The 14308-nt window shown below is 46.4% G+C and overlaps 1 protein-coding gene across 1 annotated transcript in view; it reads left to right on the top strand.

Annotated features, from left to right (window-relative positions):
- PRKCH (protein kinase C eta) overlaps nucleotides 1–5268 on the top strand; it is a 222736-nt gene extending 217468 nt beyond the window's left edge. The window contains exons 13-14 of the mRNA XM_028114322.2: nucleotides 2496–2639; nucleotides 3993–5268. Coding sequence (XP_027970123.1) covers nucleotides 2496–2639; nucleotides 3993–4139 — 291 coding nt within the window. The 3' untranslated portion in view covers nucleotides 4140–5268. The remainder of the gene's footprint in view (nucleotides 1–2495; nucleotides 2640–3992) is intronic.
- The last annotated feature ends 9040 nt before the right edge of the window (nucleotides 5269–14308 follow it).

The following is a 14308-nucleotide window of genomic DNA, read 5'->3' as shown; positions in this document are numbered from 1 at the left end:
GATCACCCACCACCAATCTCGTACCTCTTTGTTCAGGATATATTCAGTACATTATGGCTAGAGTCATCACTCACCTCTCTATCGGACTTCAGTGGCTCCCCAACCATCCCCACGTGCCCGTCATACCACACTCTATGTTCCTCTGCCAGTGTACCAGGTGCTTGTGTGCACCTGTGCTGGCTTTTGGGCATGACTGTCTTCTTCCTTCAGGCCTGTGTTCATTCCCTTCATCCACCTCCTCTCTTGTCAAGTGCCACCTCCTTCATGGAGCCATTACTTGCCTCATGACCAGCCCCTCTTCAAAGCTGCCACGCGTTGTGCTCTTTTCATTCACCCAGCTGTGATTGCCTACAAAGCTTGCTGGCCTCTTCCCCCTTCATCAGCTCCTTCGTGGAGAGACACTTTCTTGGTCATCTCCATCCCCACAATGGCTAGTACACTGCCTTGCATACAGTAGACACCACGTAAACCTTTGTAAATTGATCCCCTTTTCAAATTGGAGAATGGCTGTGTCTAAAGGGCTCAGAACAAGATATTAAAAGTCAAAACAAAATTGTCTGGTTTCTCAGGACTTACCAGAACCTAAGAGAAGGTATCAAGCTAGTGAAAGGGTTATTCTGACAGTCTCCTTTTCCAGGATTGCAGTGTTTAGAGGAAGAACAGCTGTGATTTAGTCTCCTTCCCTCATGCACAGTGCCTTTCCCCAGTGCGCCTTAGAAGTTTGGCTTCAGTGCCAGAGGCGAGGAAGAATGGGCAAAGTCTCTTGGACGCTGGGCTTCTGCCACTCTGGCAGCGAGAGCCAGGCACTGTTCCTCTTGCCCAGAAGAACAAGTTGTACCCACACACTCACAAGATGTCCTCTGCTCTCCTCATTGGCAGGCCTGCACATTTCCCACAAGCCATTGGGATCTGTTCTACCATCCTTGTATTCTGAGGGTTTTTTGCAGCATTGTTTGTTAATTAGCTCTTAGAACAGATGCCCATTCCATTCAGGATTGCATCCCCTTGATGTTCCTAAGGAGATAACCTACTCATTTTTCTTGGGTACGTATTTTCCCCTTCCTTTGAGTGCACAGGCTGATCCAGGAGAACCCAAGCAGCATGAACACCTCGCTCTCACAGAACTGAGCTGTGAGACATGTTCTTCCTCAATCCACGCTGTGCTGCCTGACTGGACCTGTGCAGCTCTGAAAGCTCCCCAGACTTTCGGGGCCCACCTTCACTCCAGCCCCACCTAGGGCCTCGCATTCCTTGTCCATAGGAGGGAGGAAAAACTCCATCGGTGTCTGCATTTTTTATTAGCTCCCTTGGAGGGCTTTTTAGCATTTTCTGAGGTCGTTCCTGTCAGCTTTGCTTAGGCAGTTTTGCAGCCTTCTCCTGCCACAGGGTCATTTTCATCTGAAGCACCACCGGAGGCTTATGCAGCTTTGGACACCTGGCACGGCTGGGCTGCCGCCTCCAAACACTCCCCTGGCAGGTCTGCACCCCTCCAACAGCAGGGGCTTTTTATTTACTCTGGAAATTCCACTGCAGAGCAAGTTCTAGGAACACCGCATTACTCTTCTCTTGTGCTCACAGATCAAACTGGGAAAGGGGTGTTTGGGGGGCAGTCTTAAAGATAACGATTTAAACTTTACAACAAAATTTTTTAATCCAAGGCAGTTTTTATTTTGAATTAGCTTAAGTGTCTTTAAAACTGAAAAATCACATTCCGGCCCTGAAAAGTAAATTATCCTTTACGAGTCCTTGGTTTGGATGCGATTAGAACACCTTACGGACCTTTTTGTCAAAGTAGATTTAGTTCCAAACATCTTGATAGGAGCTCAGCCCGAGGGAAGTTTCCCAGTTGGTAGAAGTACAGAGGATTTATATATACCCATTGCTTAAGTGGTCTATGTAGCAAGATTCTCAATCATTAAACATTTCAAAATGGAAGGGTAGGAGAAGAGCATCTTTGTTGCATGAAGAAAAGTGGCCAACTTTGGGTTTTTTGCTCCGCAGCGTCTTCCCACAGATCTTCAAAATAATGACCCTCACTCCTCTCTCTATGGTCTTGTCAGAGAGCGGGAATCCTGGCCGGCTGGTCAGGTCCTCAGAAAATGGCACAGCTGTTCTTAAAAGTAGCCCTATTCATAAGCTGTGGGCTGTCGGCAACTGCAGTGTTCGAGAAAGGCACACTGTTCTATAAAGAGTTTTTCTTTAAAAGGGAAAGAAAAATACATGGTATTTACAGTGAAAAAAACTGGACCCTTTAGCTTTATTTTAGTGGCCACGTCTGAAATGGAAGTGGCGAAGGCCATAAATACACACAAGCAGTTGCGCCTTTAAGGGATGATTCATGTTGGCTGTGCTGCCCATAATGGAAAATTCAGCTAGTTAAGCAAGATCAGCCAGAAAGCCTCACACAGGCTTCTCTGCCAGAGCGGATGCCTACCATCTTGTGACCTACTTGTTGTCTATTATTGAATGATCGACTCTCTTTCTTCCCCTCTTAGTTCATGACCAAGAACCCCACCATGCGCCTGGGCAGCCTGACTCAGGGTGGGGAGCATGCCATCTTGAGACATCCTTTCTTTAAGGAAATCGACTGGGCCCAGCTGAACCATCGCCAAGTAGAACCACCTTTCAGACCCAGAATCGTAAGTGTCTAAGACCACAGACTTTCCTCTTTTTGAAAACACCTCCGTGTTCTACCAAGATTTATTGTCCCCTATGGAATAACCAAACAGGAAGTTCAGCCTCAGCCCTGCAGGGTGGCCTCACCCAGGAGGAGGTTGGCCCTTGAGGCAACCTCTCCCCCTTTCCAGTTTACTTCTCTCCAATCTTTCACCTCTTGCTTGCTCTGGAATCCATCCTCCCTTAACCTAAACTTTCTGGAGCCTAAAAGACCTGAAACTTCTAGGTTTCCCCAAAAGAGTTGGGCTGAGAAATTCATCATTCCCCTAGTTTCCTCATGCTCCCCCAGGTGCCTTTCCCAAGCGCCCAAGGAAGTAGAAAGGGCATGAAAGGCTACCCACCTCACTGAACCTGGCTCCTTGGCTTGGAGAGCCTGGGTCTGTACCAGCCCCTGCAGCCCAGAGCTCAGGCCAAATCTCTTGTGACTAGAGAAATACTGGGAGCGCCAGGGCTACCTTCCCAAGCAAGGCAGCTGAGCGGGCATTCTTGAGGGTGGTCTAGCTCTTGATCTGAGAGCCCAGCTCTTTCTCATCTGTAAGTCAAGAGATCCATGGTGGAGAAAGCAGAAACGCATCTTCAACTTAGGCAAGAGAAATGAGAAGTCTAACAATGGCAGAAATGAGCTGTCCAAGCATTAGTTTATAAAGATGTGAAAGATCAACATTTCCATACACACAGCTGGCTTAATCGGTAACAGCCCCCAACGTTGGGCACTAGGCACCCAGCCGTCAAGCCACTTCCTTTACCAGGCCCCCCGCTGCCAACCCCTCGGGGAGGAGGGAAGGCTTTGCCAGCGAGGCAGCAGGAAGCCAACTGGTGAGTAAAGCGAGGGACACTTGTTTAGGAATAAACTCAGTGCTTCCACGTCTTTCAAGAAAATCTCTTCACACCTAGAGTCCTGTGTATAAACAATAGGTGAGGCAAGTGTGAACTTACTCTGTTGACAACCAAGCATGTATGTCCCTCAGTAGAGCCTGTTGAGAAGTGGCACTTTGGTGAAATGCCAAGTAAAGGGTGAGTGAGAGGGCTGGATCAGGTGACCAAATTAATTGCTTTGCCTCCCGGCCTAAGGCAGGCCTGCTCAGCAAGATGTCCGTGGGGTTAGTGAAGTGGGGTGGGGGGTGGGGGGTTCCCACACGCCTGTAACGATACACAGCACAGAATTACTACAACCCGCTGCTTCGTCCTAATGGTCCTAACTGTAAATAATGCTACTCCCAAGGCTGCAGCACCCTTCTGACCTCACTGGAGCGGGCACAGGGAAGAGGAGAAAGCCTCCTGTGCCTAAAAATCTGACCCTTGTTTCCTTTTGACAGAAATCCCGAGAAGATGTCAGTAATTTTGACCCTGACTTCATTAAGGAAGAGCCAGTTTTAACCCCAATTGATGAAGGACATCTTCCTATGATTAACCAGGATGAATTTAGAAACTTTTCCTTTGTGTCTCCAGAATTGCAACCTTAGCCTGATGGGGAATGAAAGACATGACCTGAAAATCACAAGCAGCTCCAGATTTTCCAGGAATTCCCTTTGTGGGGCATTTCCCAGGATCAGCCTTAGAACAAGAACCTTACCTTCAGAGCACAGTTGGGAAACTCTGAAGGACAGAACTTCAGGAGGTCAGCTCTTTCAAGTCCTCAGGAAGCCAGGGTACTGGAAAGAGTGGATACCAGAATGAGAGTTCATGAAGAAGTATACTGCTCAACCTAGGAGTTACTATGGCTCTTTTGGGCTTGGGATATTAGAAGGAACCAACAGAAGAGAAGGTGTGAAGAATCGACTTGATCCTAGAAATTCTGAGTCCACCAGCTTTTCACTTCAAAAGACAAATTGAGACTTGGTCTGGGCCCCTCTGTGCTCTTCTTAAGCCAGCGAGCCTGGAATACTAGCAGTCTTCAAGAAGTCTGTAAATGCTAATGAATTCGGTAGGGAAATGAATGGCTTTCCAAACAGAATGATTTACTCTGAAGAAACAAAAGGGGCTTCACCCCGTCAAGCCCCATCTTGAAAACAGATGTTGAGCACCAAGACAACTGTTCCAGCTTAATTCTCTCATCCTCACTTGAACGGATATTTATTGAGTGCCCCATGAGACAGTGCCACGCGCCCTGCTAGTGTAAACAGATTTGTGTGCACTGAACTTTCATGCTCCAGTCTACTTATTTACCTGAATGGTGTTTGCATTCTGTGAAATGCCTCTCCACCTTGCATATATCATGCTTCTTTGTCTGCACATAACTTTGTCCACAGAAGAGGGCTCGCTGCCACAACAGCAACTATCCCCACAAACAGCAGGTGAGCGAGGGGCTTGCTGCCTAAGGACCTGTGAAATCTCATTGTGGGATGATGTGCTGATACTGTGCTGAACTCTGTGAAGAATCGCACGCCACTCTTGTCAATGACCAGACTTACAGTTTAGACAGTAGCAGGTTATTTAAGTTATATTTTAAGAGACAAAAATATTTGGTATGCATTTTAATAATTAGAAAGGACTCATAAACAGGACATTTACTGAAGGATCTTATAATATGTACTCATATATGCAGTTGGAGAATTTTGTCTGGAAATAAATGCATTTTGTAGCAAAAGCAAACTTTTTGTCTAGAATGATCTGTCCCATCCCCACTAGGCGACAAGATACCTAATTAAAGGTTTTGAGCTGAATGAATAGAACGCCTAAAGCAAATTCCTGAAAAGCTGGTATAACCTGTGTGTGCCTAAGTGGACCTGGCCTCTTACTGACCAGAACTTCTATTCTGACTCAGGGTACGAACTAAGCAGTGCTGCAACAGAGTAATCCTCAAAAATCTCAGTGCCTTGGCCCAATGTTTGTTTCTTTCTCATCCACATATAATACAGTGCAAGTTCAACGGCCCTCTTTGATCTTATAAAATAGAGCTTCCAAGGTTGCTATAGCAAGGAAGAAAGATGGAGGAGGTGCTTGACTGCATCTACAGAGAGGGATACGCATCACTTCTGCGCACAGCAGATTGGCCAGAACATGGCCTCTGTCTAGAACCAGGGTACAGAACTGCCGAGCAGCCGGAGGGTATTTAGCCAATATTGAAAATCTCTGTCCTAGTTTCTTTTCTGTATTACCAGCTGAAAAATGACTTTTGAATTAACAGAGATGCTAGGAGCTTCCCTTTACTTTTGTTTAGCATCTAGCAGTGAGGCGGCACACCCAGCCTACACAATTTCACTACAGCTTCAGGTCCTTCTACCACTGTTTCCAGTGTGACTACCCGGGCTCATTTTTACAAATGAGAAAGGCTCAGAGAAGCTTAATTGGTTGCTCAAAGGTTTCAGACTGGGGAAGGAGTGGATTTAGTCTAGAGCCTAAATCACTAAAGTTCTAATCCAACAGACTTCTGGAAAGAGGGATTTTTCTAGTTTGGGAGGCAGTGGGGGGAGCAGGAACCTTCATAGCGAGGTTGCAGCACAGTCTTCTAGTGCTGTGTGGGGCTGAGGAGCTACTCGATGTGGTTTACTCCACACGGGTGAAGAAGGATGAACCATAAAGCATGCCTCCTGTGTTTATTTACAAATACCATTATAGCCCCACAAAGGCCCCAGATGTCCTCTTTAATGAATCTGGGTAATCACTCAACAGCTTCCCTCTCCACAGTCTATTCAGACCTGTTACCTGGGCCGCCCAGTTTGGTTTAAGTCCATTCTTTCAAATCCAGAATACCAACGATCATGCTCGGAGAGAATTTCCAGTGCTGTTCCTTCCACCCTCTTCTAGGGAGACAAGATTGGAGGAACAGGATATTTACTGAAAGCTCCAGGAGTCTCCAAGTCCAGGGGTAGGGCTCCACTTCACGACTTTAATCCATTCTCCTAAATCTTGGGTCCTTTCCAAGGATCAACAAGGTCGCCCGCCTGTACTTCCTGCAACAGACTGGACACGAGCCATTTGATCAGCAGGTGTGGAGTCTGCTGGGGCTGCCGGGTTCACCCTCCAGCTCAGCTGACAGCATGGAGGTCAAGACAAGGTCACACTTACCCTTCTCCGCAGTACCCTCTTGCCTCTTGGATGAGGAATCTTGAAAAACAATCAGGCCTTATCACCCTACTGTCGTCCCGAGCTAGTCGCCATCCCCATCTCTCCCTACTTTCCCAAGCTCTCCGCCTGTTGAAGTCCATGCAGGCTGGAGGCTCTGAAAGAAGAACTGATATGTTGAGACGTGGATCACCTTGGACCACAGAAGTTTTCACTTAATAATGCCTGACATTTAATTCAGGTGTATTGAGGCCCTCTTCCAAACCCTTTACGTGAGCACTCTCTATTGTACGGATGGGGAAACTGAGGTACAGAGAGATTAAATAACTTGTCCCAAGTCCTACAACTAAAGCATTATAGTCAGGACTTGAACCAGGTGGTTTAATTCCAGAATCCCTACTTTTAGTCAGGTTGCTGAGTGCCTTCTATTAAGGCCAGTTTTATTTTTCCCAGTTTTGTAGGGTTTTGAAAACAAGAAGGGTGTAGACTGGGATTAGCAGGAAACACTAGATAAACTGCCAGCTGAGCAGGACAGGATTAGTCATCCTGTTTGCAGAACCATTTATCGGCACTGAGATTATATGATTTGTGTGTCAAGGGCCTGGAACCACTAACCCCCCTCAAAGGAACAGGGGCAGGCCAGAGTGATGCAATCTGGGTCTGAGCCTCCCTGAGGAAAAGGAAATGGTCTGGGTCATACTGAGCCATATGAACCCCATCTGAACCCCTGGGGAACCTCTGACCCATGGTGGGGTTTCCAGGCCTTTCTTCGTGCGCCCCACCCCCCCAGAGATGCCTATTTCAGGAACTCACCACCCGCCTATGGCATCGCTGGGAAGGTGTGTAGCGTGGGGCTGACCTTGGCAGCTGTGACAGCTACAGAACTGATAGAGTGTGGCAGCAAAGAAGAATAAAAACATCCGTTTATCACTTACTGATCTTAATTCGGTGTATGTTGCCTCGAAAATGTCCCAGCCACAGCCGATTTGGCTTTGACCGTATCATGGGCCAACATCATACAACGTTGTCCTCTTTCTTCTCAGATTTGGCCGTCCATGATTGCTTAATCTGGCTACACTGACTGAAAATGAAAATGCCCTAGACACAGAGTCACGGTGGGTCCTAGAACTTCTCTTACATCCTCTGACGATAAGCCTCAGATACGCCTGAGACATTTGCAATGGAAATCAACCCCGGGGTCCAACGTTCCTCTGAACGGAATTGCAGGCTGAACACAGTGGACCCGAGTGCAGCTATAAATGGGCCTTTGTCATTTCCCTTCCTTCCTGGCTGAATGAGAATCAAAACGAAGAATGCCGCCATCAGCTTCTTCCCGTCCCGGCTGCCCTCACCCTCACCTCCACGCCCCTGACAGGCATTCGTCCCCTCCCGCCACCTTCCTCACTCACCCCTGTGAGCTGGTCACTTCTGCGCACTCTCCCTCTGGCACTGGATTTTTCAGAGCTCAACCAGTCAGTTTTCCAACCACCAAGATGCCATAGGATCCTGATTTGCGTATTTATCTTATAGGCTCTTTGAGAGCCCAGAAAGCGCAGCTGCCATTGGATTTCTCCCACGTGTTCCTGCATCTTTGCCCTGGCCCACACTGCTGGGAGCGTAATCCTGCCTCCTCCCAGGGGCTTAAGGGTACTGACTTGAGTACAGTGCAGACCTCTGCACCAGATTTGCCATTCACTCTGTTCTTCGGGAAAGGGGTTCTTTTCCCTAGATTACAATGTTCTCATTTGTGAGATGGGAGAATAGCACTTGCCAGCCTTGGGTTATTACTGCAGAAATTTGCTGGGATATTCTAGGTCAGGCACTTAACCCAGGGCTGGGACAGAGAAAACGGCCCATCCGTATTGGCACTGATTGTCCGCTATTGCAGAGCGCCGAGGGAAGGATGCAGAGGGGGATCCACCAGAACGTGGGCAGAAGGGGACCCCTGTGTCCCTCATGCAGCCCAGCTCACCTGACAGGGGTGCTGTGCGAGCTCTAAGCTGGAGGGCTTTTACCTTTCTAACTGGTTGGCTGCAGAGATTTCTCAGGAGACTCTTTTAAAAACTTCTTGCAGGCTGTTTTGAGGTCATCCTGCCCTGATTGACATGCATGACCAGTACCATGCTTGAAACTCTGCTGCTCAGTATAAAAAAAAAAAAAGAGGCTAAGAAATATCCATGGTTTTCCCTAAAGTAGCTCTTCCCTCAAGCCTTTCAGGAATGCTTTTGTTCTTTCCTATTTAACCTGAAGTCCCATTTAACTCACTTCTGACCAGATGACAGAGACCATACCCCAACCCCAGTACCCGCTGGTTACCCTCTGGACACTCAGCATGCCCGTGGACCAGTTCAGAGAAGAGAGGATGTGTGCTCAAGATGTTTCCTAGGTCCTGGCATGCCTTAGGATTTGAAGCCACTAGTAGAACCAAGGGATTTGACTTCCTAGATGAAGATCTCTGTGATGATCATTCCTAATAAAATGAGAGACCCTGAAGTTCTATGTATTCTTATTAGAAACTGGGCTTTACACCCCTGTTCCCATGTACCACCCTTCCACGCCTCCCAGGACTGCCTTTCTCATGCCAGCAAGGCAGTTCTAACCCACAGAGGTTTCATTCGTCTGAGGGCTTGGACCATAGCTAGAAGAATTCCAGCTAAACAAAGTGAAGCCTGTGTAGGCACCAGGTGTGGTCAAATATGCAAGTGGGTTGCAGAGGTTGAGACAGGAATTTTCTTTGGAGGGATTTCTAATTAGAAACCAGAGATAATCTAGTAGTTGTTTGACTTAACATCAAAACCTAGATGATCCCTCAAGTTCCTCCAGGCTTGTGCTCTCATGACTCAAAGGTGAACAGAGGGATATGGGTGGTCAACGCTGTATTGCTCATGCCTCACACAAGACACTCGGATTGCCTCCCTGTCCATTTCCATGCAATTTTCACACCCACACACCCTCTCTGCAGACGTCTCAATCCCGAATTCCCCTGAGGCTCATACAGATCACCAGCCCCTGAAATCGCATGTCAAGCTCTCATACCTGATTGTTTCTTATGTTCATACACGGAAAAGAAAAATGGCTTTCTAAAGATGAGCACAAGATCAAGAGAAGATAAGCCCCTTTCTAGAAACTGATAATAGAACACAATGAAAGAAAAAGATTTCTTAGTTCTACTTCTTGTGTTTTTCCTTGAGGAAAAGATATAAAAGATCACAAAAGTTACTGGTAAAATGAATTGTAGCCCAAGGTAAATAAATAGATTATATAAAGCATTGAAGCAAGTAGAGGCAAAATTGCAGAACGGAATTACTCTAGTAGTATTTAGGAGCACCAGAAAGGGTACTGATCATCAGGGACTGTACAGAGGCTCATAGAGATAAATCTGGAAAGTCTAAATCTCATTTTCTTTTTGGATGGTTTCTAGAATAGTTAATCCAGAGGTATATGATAGGTTTCACATATCTGAGCTTCAGTAACATGTGAAGAACAAAATCTAACTTGTGGCCTAGCTGGAATTCAGTGAACAATGGTAATCTAAGTATGGTAACTAACAGATGGATACTAATCTGGAATAGTGTTCTACAACCTTAGATAACCTCTGCTCCTTTGGGATTGACAAATTTCACACCTTTCTTTAATCTTATTATATCAAACAAGCAACATGATGAAATACAAAAACTAGACAATGGGACAAAGAGCTGCTATGTTTTCAAACTACACATGCACTCCCAGCAGATTGATACAAAATAGCAAACTGAAGCTTAGAAGTCCATGTATTCCTTAAACTAATATTTACTGAGCACTGACTATCTGCCCGGCCTGATCTTGTTGCTGGGAAAACTAGAGTGAAAAAACACCCGAAGAGCCTTGCATTCATGCAATGTACAGTCTGAAGAGGTTATACCGTTTGCCTGAATTAACCCACTCAGTGGAATGATGGCCTCTGGTCTTCCTCGTAACTGTATCCATGGCACCTGGCACCTTGTAGGTGCTTAAATGTGCTATTGAAGGATATAATCACAGCTGGGTGTCAAACACATTTTTTGACTCCTACAATATTCTTTCACAGCTCTATGCTGGAATAAATTTAAGAAATAAATATAGCCTGTACTTGAGTCTGAAAAGCTAATTATGTCAGGACAAGATGGAGTTAGGACTTCACACTATGAGTAAAGAAGGAGGCAGAGGAAAAGAATAAGTGTAGGTACTCAACAAATTAGCATTTATCAGACCTTTTTCCAAGTGATAGGGACACTACAAGTCAAACAGTCAGTCCCCACCATCTTGGAGCTTACAGTCCAGTGACGAGTGGCTACACAACTGCAGGGTGCTGTGGCAGCTGCAAAAATAAACATGCAATCTTGGATCCCCAAGTCCTAAACGTGGGGTCCCAGACAGGGGAAAGGATAAGCCCCACTGAGCTCTGCCAAGATCAGGCCTCCTGGAAAACCGGACTCTGCTCTAGACACCCAGCAGGAAGAGATACAAAGCTCCATCACGTTCTGAGGAAAGTCAACTGAGTGATGAAGAGAGCAAAAAGCACAGACCACAGTAAGGAGGTAAACTGGGGGGAGCCTGAGGAGGAAGGCAGGAGAACGTCCTAACCACCTTCACATAGACGAAAAACCACTGTGGCAATCATGAAGGCTGCTCGGAGCGGTTCCAGCTCCTGCCTCCTGGGCAGGTAGCGGGGGCTTCAATATGGACAGGTAAGGCCACAAGAATAGTTCTAACCAACAAGAGCAGAATGATGTACAATATTTGCAAATTAGAACAGTTCAGTGCTGCCGAGAGACTGTCCTTTGCTTCCAGCAGACCAGGCTCTTTCCTCCAGTGAATGGCTAGGTTGAGAGAGGACAACTGGACTCTGACAGCCTGCATCCCAAGTGATTAACATGAGCCAAGCCCTCAGCCGACATCTGCTGGGCAGTTTGCGTGACAAGAAATAGTTATATTTCTGTTTAATGCCACTCAGATTATGGCAGTTCATCCCTGTAGCATAACCTGGTCTATCCTGACTGACTTGCCATATGCAGAGAGACTAGCCTGGAAATTTATAGCCCCAGGGTTAGAACTAGAATGTCAGGCTTCAACAGGGGTTACAGAATTTGTTATAACCTTAAAAAATGAACTTTTTACACAAAGGTACTCGAATGTACAACTTCCTCGGAAGGGAGGGAGTTTACCATCCCTGGACATCTTCACATAGTCTACAACCCTTGGTGGGATGACGGGCAGGGGGTCAGACTGAACAATCAGAGAGGTCCCTGCCAGCTTTTAGGGACTATCATGCCACAGTTTGGAAAGGGCTTAGCAAGCACCCTCTAACTGTGCTGTTTCCCCTGGCCCACTGGAACAGGCCCGGAGTTGTCCTACCATAATGTTTCCATGGGCCATATGCCCCGGGCCCTGCAGTTTCACTGTACCCCCCGCCCCCAGTCATGAATCTGGGCATAGCACTGCTTGGAGTGCTCAGCAAGTGTGTACAAAAGGCACAGCAGCTCAGAGGGCAAATAGATACAGCAAAGGCTAAAGGCTCTCCTGGCTCACTATACCAAAGAATGATAAATGGCCCCTGGGACTCCTGTCTGCATCATTGGCATCCTGGAGGCATTAGAACACCTCTGAAGTTCACCCCTACTGGTTTGTTCCTCATAGTGCTTATCTGCCTTCTAGGAATAAGAGCTAATAAGCATCCGTCCTAACAAGGCAGAACTCTAGCATAAAGATCTGCTCTGGGGGGCACCTGGGGGGCTCAGTTAGTTAAGCGTCTGCCTTCAGCTCAGGTCACAATCCCAGGTGCCTGGGATCAAGTCCCATATTGGGCTCCTTGCTCAGCGGGGAGCCTGCTTCTCCCTCTGCCTGCTGCTCCCCCTGCTTGTGCTTTCTCTCTCGTGCCAGCTCTGATAAATAAGTAAAATCTTAAAAAAAAAAAAAAAAAAAAAAAGATCTGCTCTGGGGAGGCATGTGTTAAAAGAAAGCTCTGTTTAGGAGGTTGGGGAGAAATGTGGTTCTTAGCACCAAAGGCTGGGTTTAAGCACTTGCCCCACCTTCTAGTGGTTTGCTGAAGCTGGCTCATAGAGGCTCACAAGAATCAACTGCACAAAACTCTTCCTAAGTTAGTATTCAGTGAATTCACAGCATAGCTTAAAATTGGGCATAGTGAGAATATTTATACCATGAACATTTGTAGCATTTACCAATCTGAAGTTTTTGTTTTTTATATGTTTGGCAGCTTATCAGCACACCCCTGCTAATAGGTTGAAAAATCATGATCTCCAGAACGAGGCTGAGCTGGGTTTATTCTGGCTCTGCTACTATGGGCTGTTGTCACTGGGGAGAAAGCATTGAAACTTCTGTGAACCTTAGTCTCCCTGACTGTAAAATGGGAATCATTACCAACAGCAAGGTAGCAACTACCTCAGAGGATAGGAGGATCAAATGAGATAATATCCACAGGTCACTTTAAATTAAACAAAGTTCCTTCACCTTGGGGCACATGCAGACAACACCCTCCAGAGACAGAAGAACACCCCCAAATCATGACTTTTTAAAATTTTTTAAAAAGTAGAAAGCTTTCCTGGAAGTTTCCCAGCTTCCTATCCCCATATCCCATTTACCAGTTGAGCATCACATGATCATACCTAAAACCAATCACTTGCCAAGGGAAAGAGAAGCCAAGCCACTGTCCCCAAGGGTACTCTAGAGCCCAGGTGGGATCAGTGGCATTTTTTAGAATTTCCTCAGATGGTTTCTTTCAATATGCAGCTAAAATGCAGAACCAGTGGCTTAGAGTCTAAGTCTTAGACAAATTATCACTTAGCCAACTGGGGCTAGAGAGGGATTCAATCTCCTCTGAAGGATAAGGATGGATAACAAAATCAGGTTCTAGGAGTATGGGAGGGATAAAAGAAAGAATGGTTTTATCAAGTAACCAGCAGTGTTGGCCCCAGACTCCATTCCCAGCTACTGGACACTTCTGGGGCAAAGAGCTCGGCAGGGAAAACCAGAGGCATTAATAAATGATTGTTCTTAGAAGTGAGATACTCAACTGTTTGAGAACAGAAGTGAAGCATTGAATTAAGATTTAAGAAAACAAGGGTAGGTAGGTAGAAGGTTGAGGTGTTTTGTTTTTTTTTTAATATTTTATTTATTTTAGAGAGAGAGTGTGCAAGCATGAGTCGCTGGGGTGGGGGGGTGGGAGAGGGAGAAGCAGACTCTCTGCTGAGCAAGAAGCCTGATGTGGGGCTTGATCCCAGGACCCTGAGATCATGACCTGAGCTGAAGGAAGAGGCAACGAACTGAGCCACCCAGGAGCCCCAAAGGTTAAGCTTTCATAGTTCTGGTTCAAGATGGTGACCTAGGAGGCTCCAAAATCCTCTCCCCCTATGGACATACCAAATCTATAGCTACATACAGAACAATTTCCTCTGAAAGAAATCCAGAAATTAGCTGAGTAACTCCTACACATGGGGTGAATAAAGAAAAAACCCACATCCAAATGGGTAGAAGACATATAGACTGTCTTGTCAGAAACTTCACCCACAGTGCTGTGACACACAACCAGGAAGGAACTCAAAACTCCAATCTTCTCCCTGAGGAGTGAAGGGTTTAGACCTCATATCTGGTG

This window comes from Eumetopias jubatus, unplaced genomic scaffold (assembly GCF_037043125.1).
Source record: "Eumetopias jubatus isolate StellerSeaLion01/CBP00866 unplaced genomic scaffold, mEumJub1_p1.0 scaffold_7, whole genome shotgun sequence".
NCBI lineage: Eukaryota > Metazoa > Chordata > Mammalia > Carnivora > Otariidae > Eumetopias > Eumetopias jubatus.
This window is presented reverse-complemented; position numbering and strand designations above follow the sequence as displayed.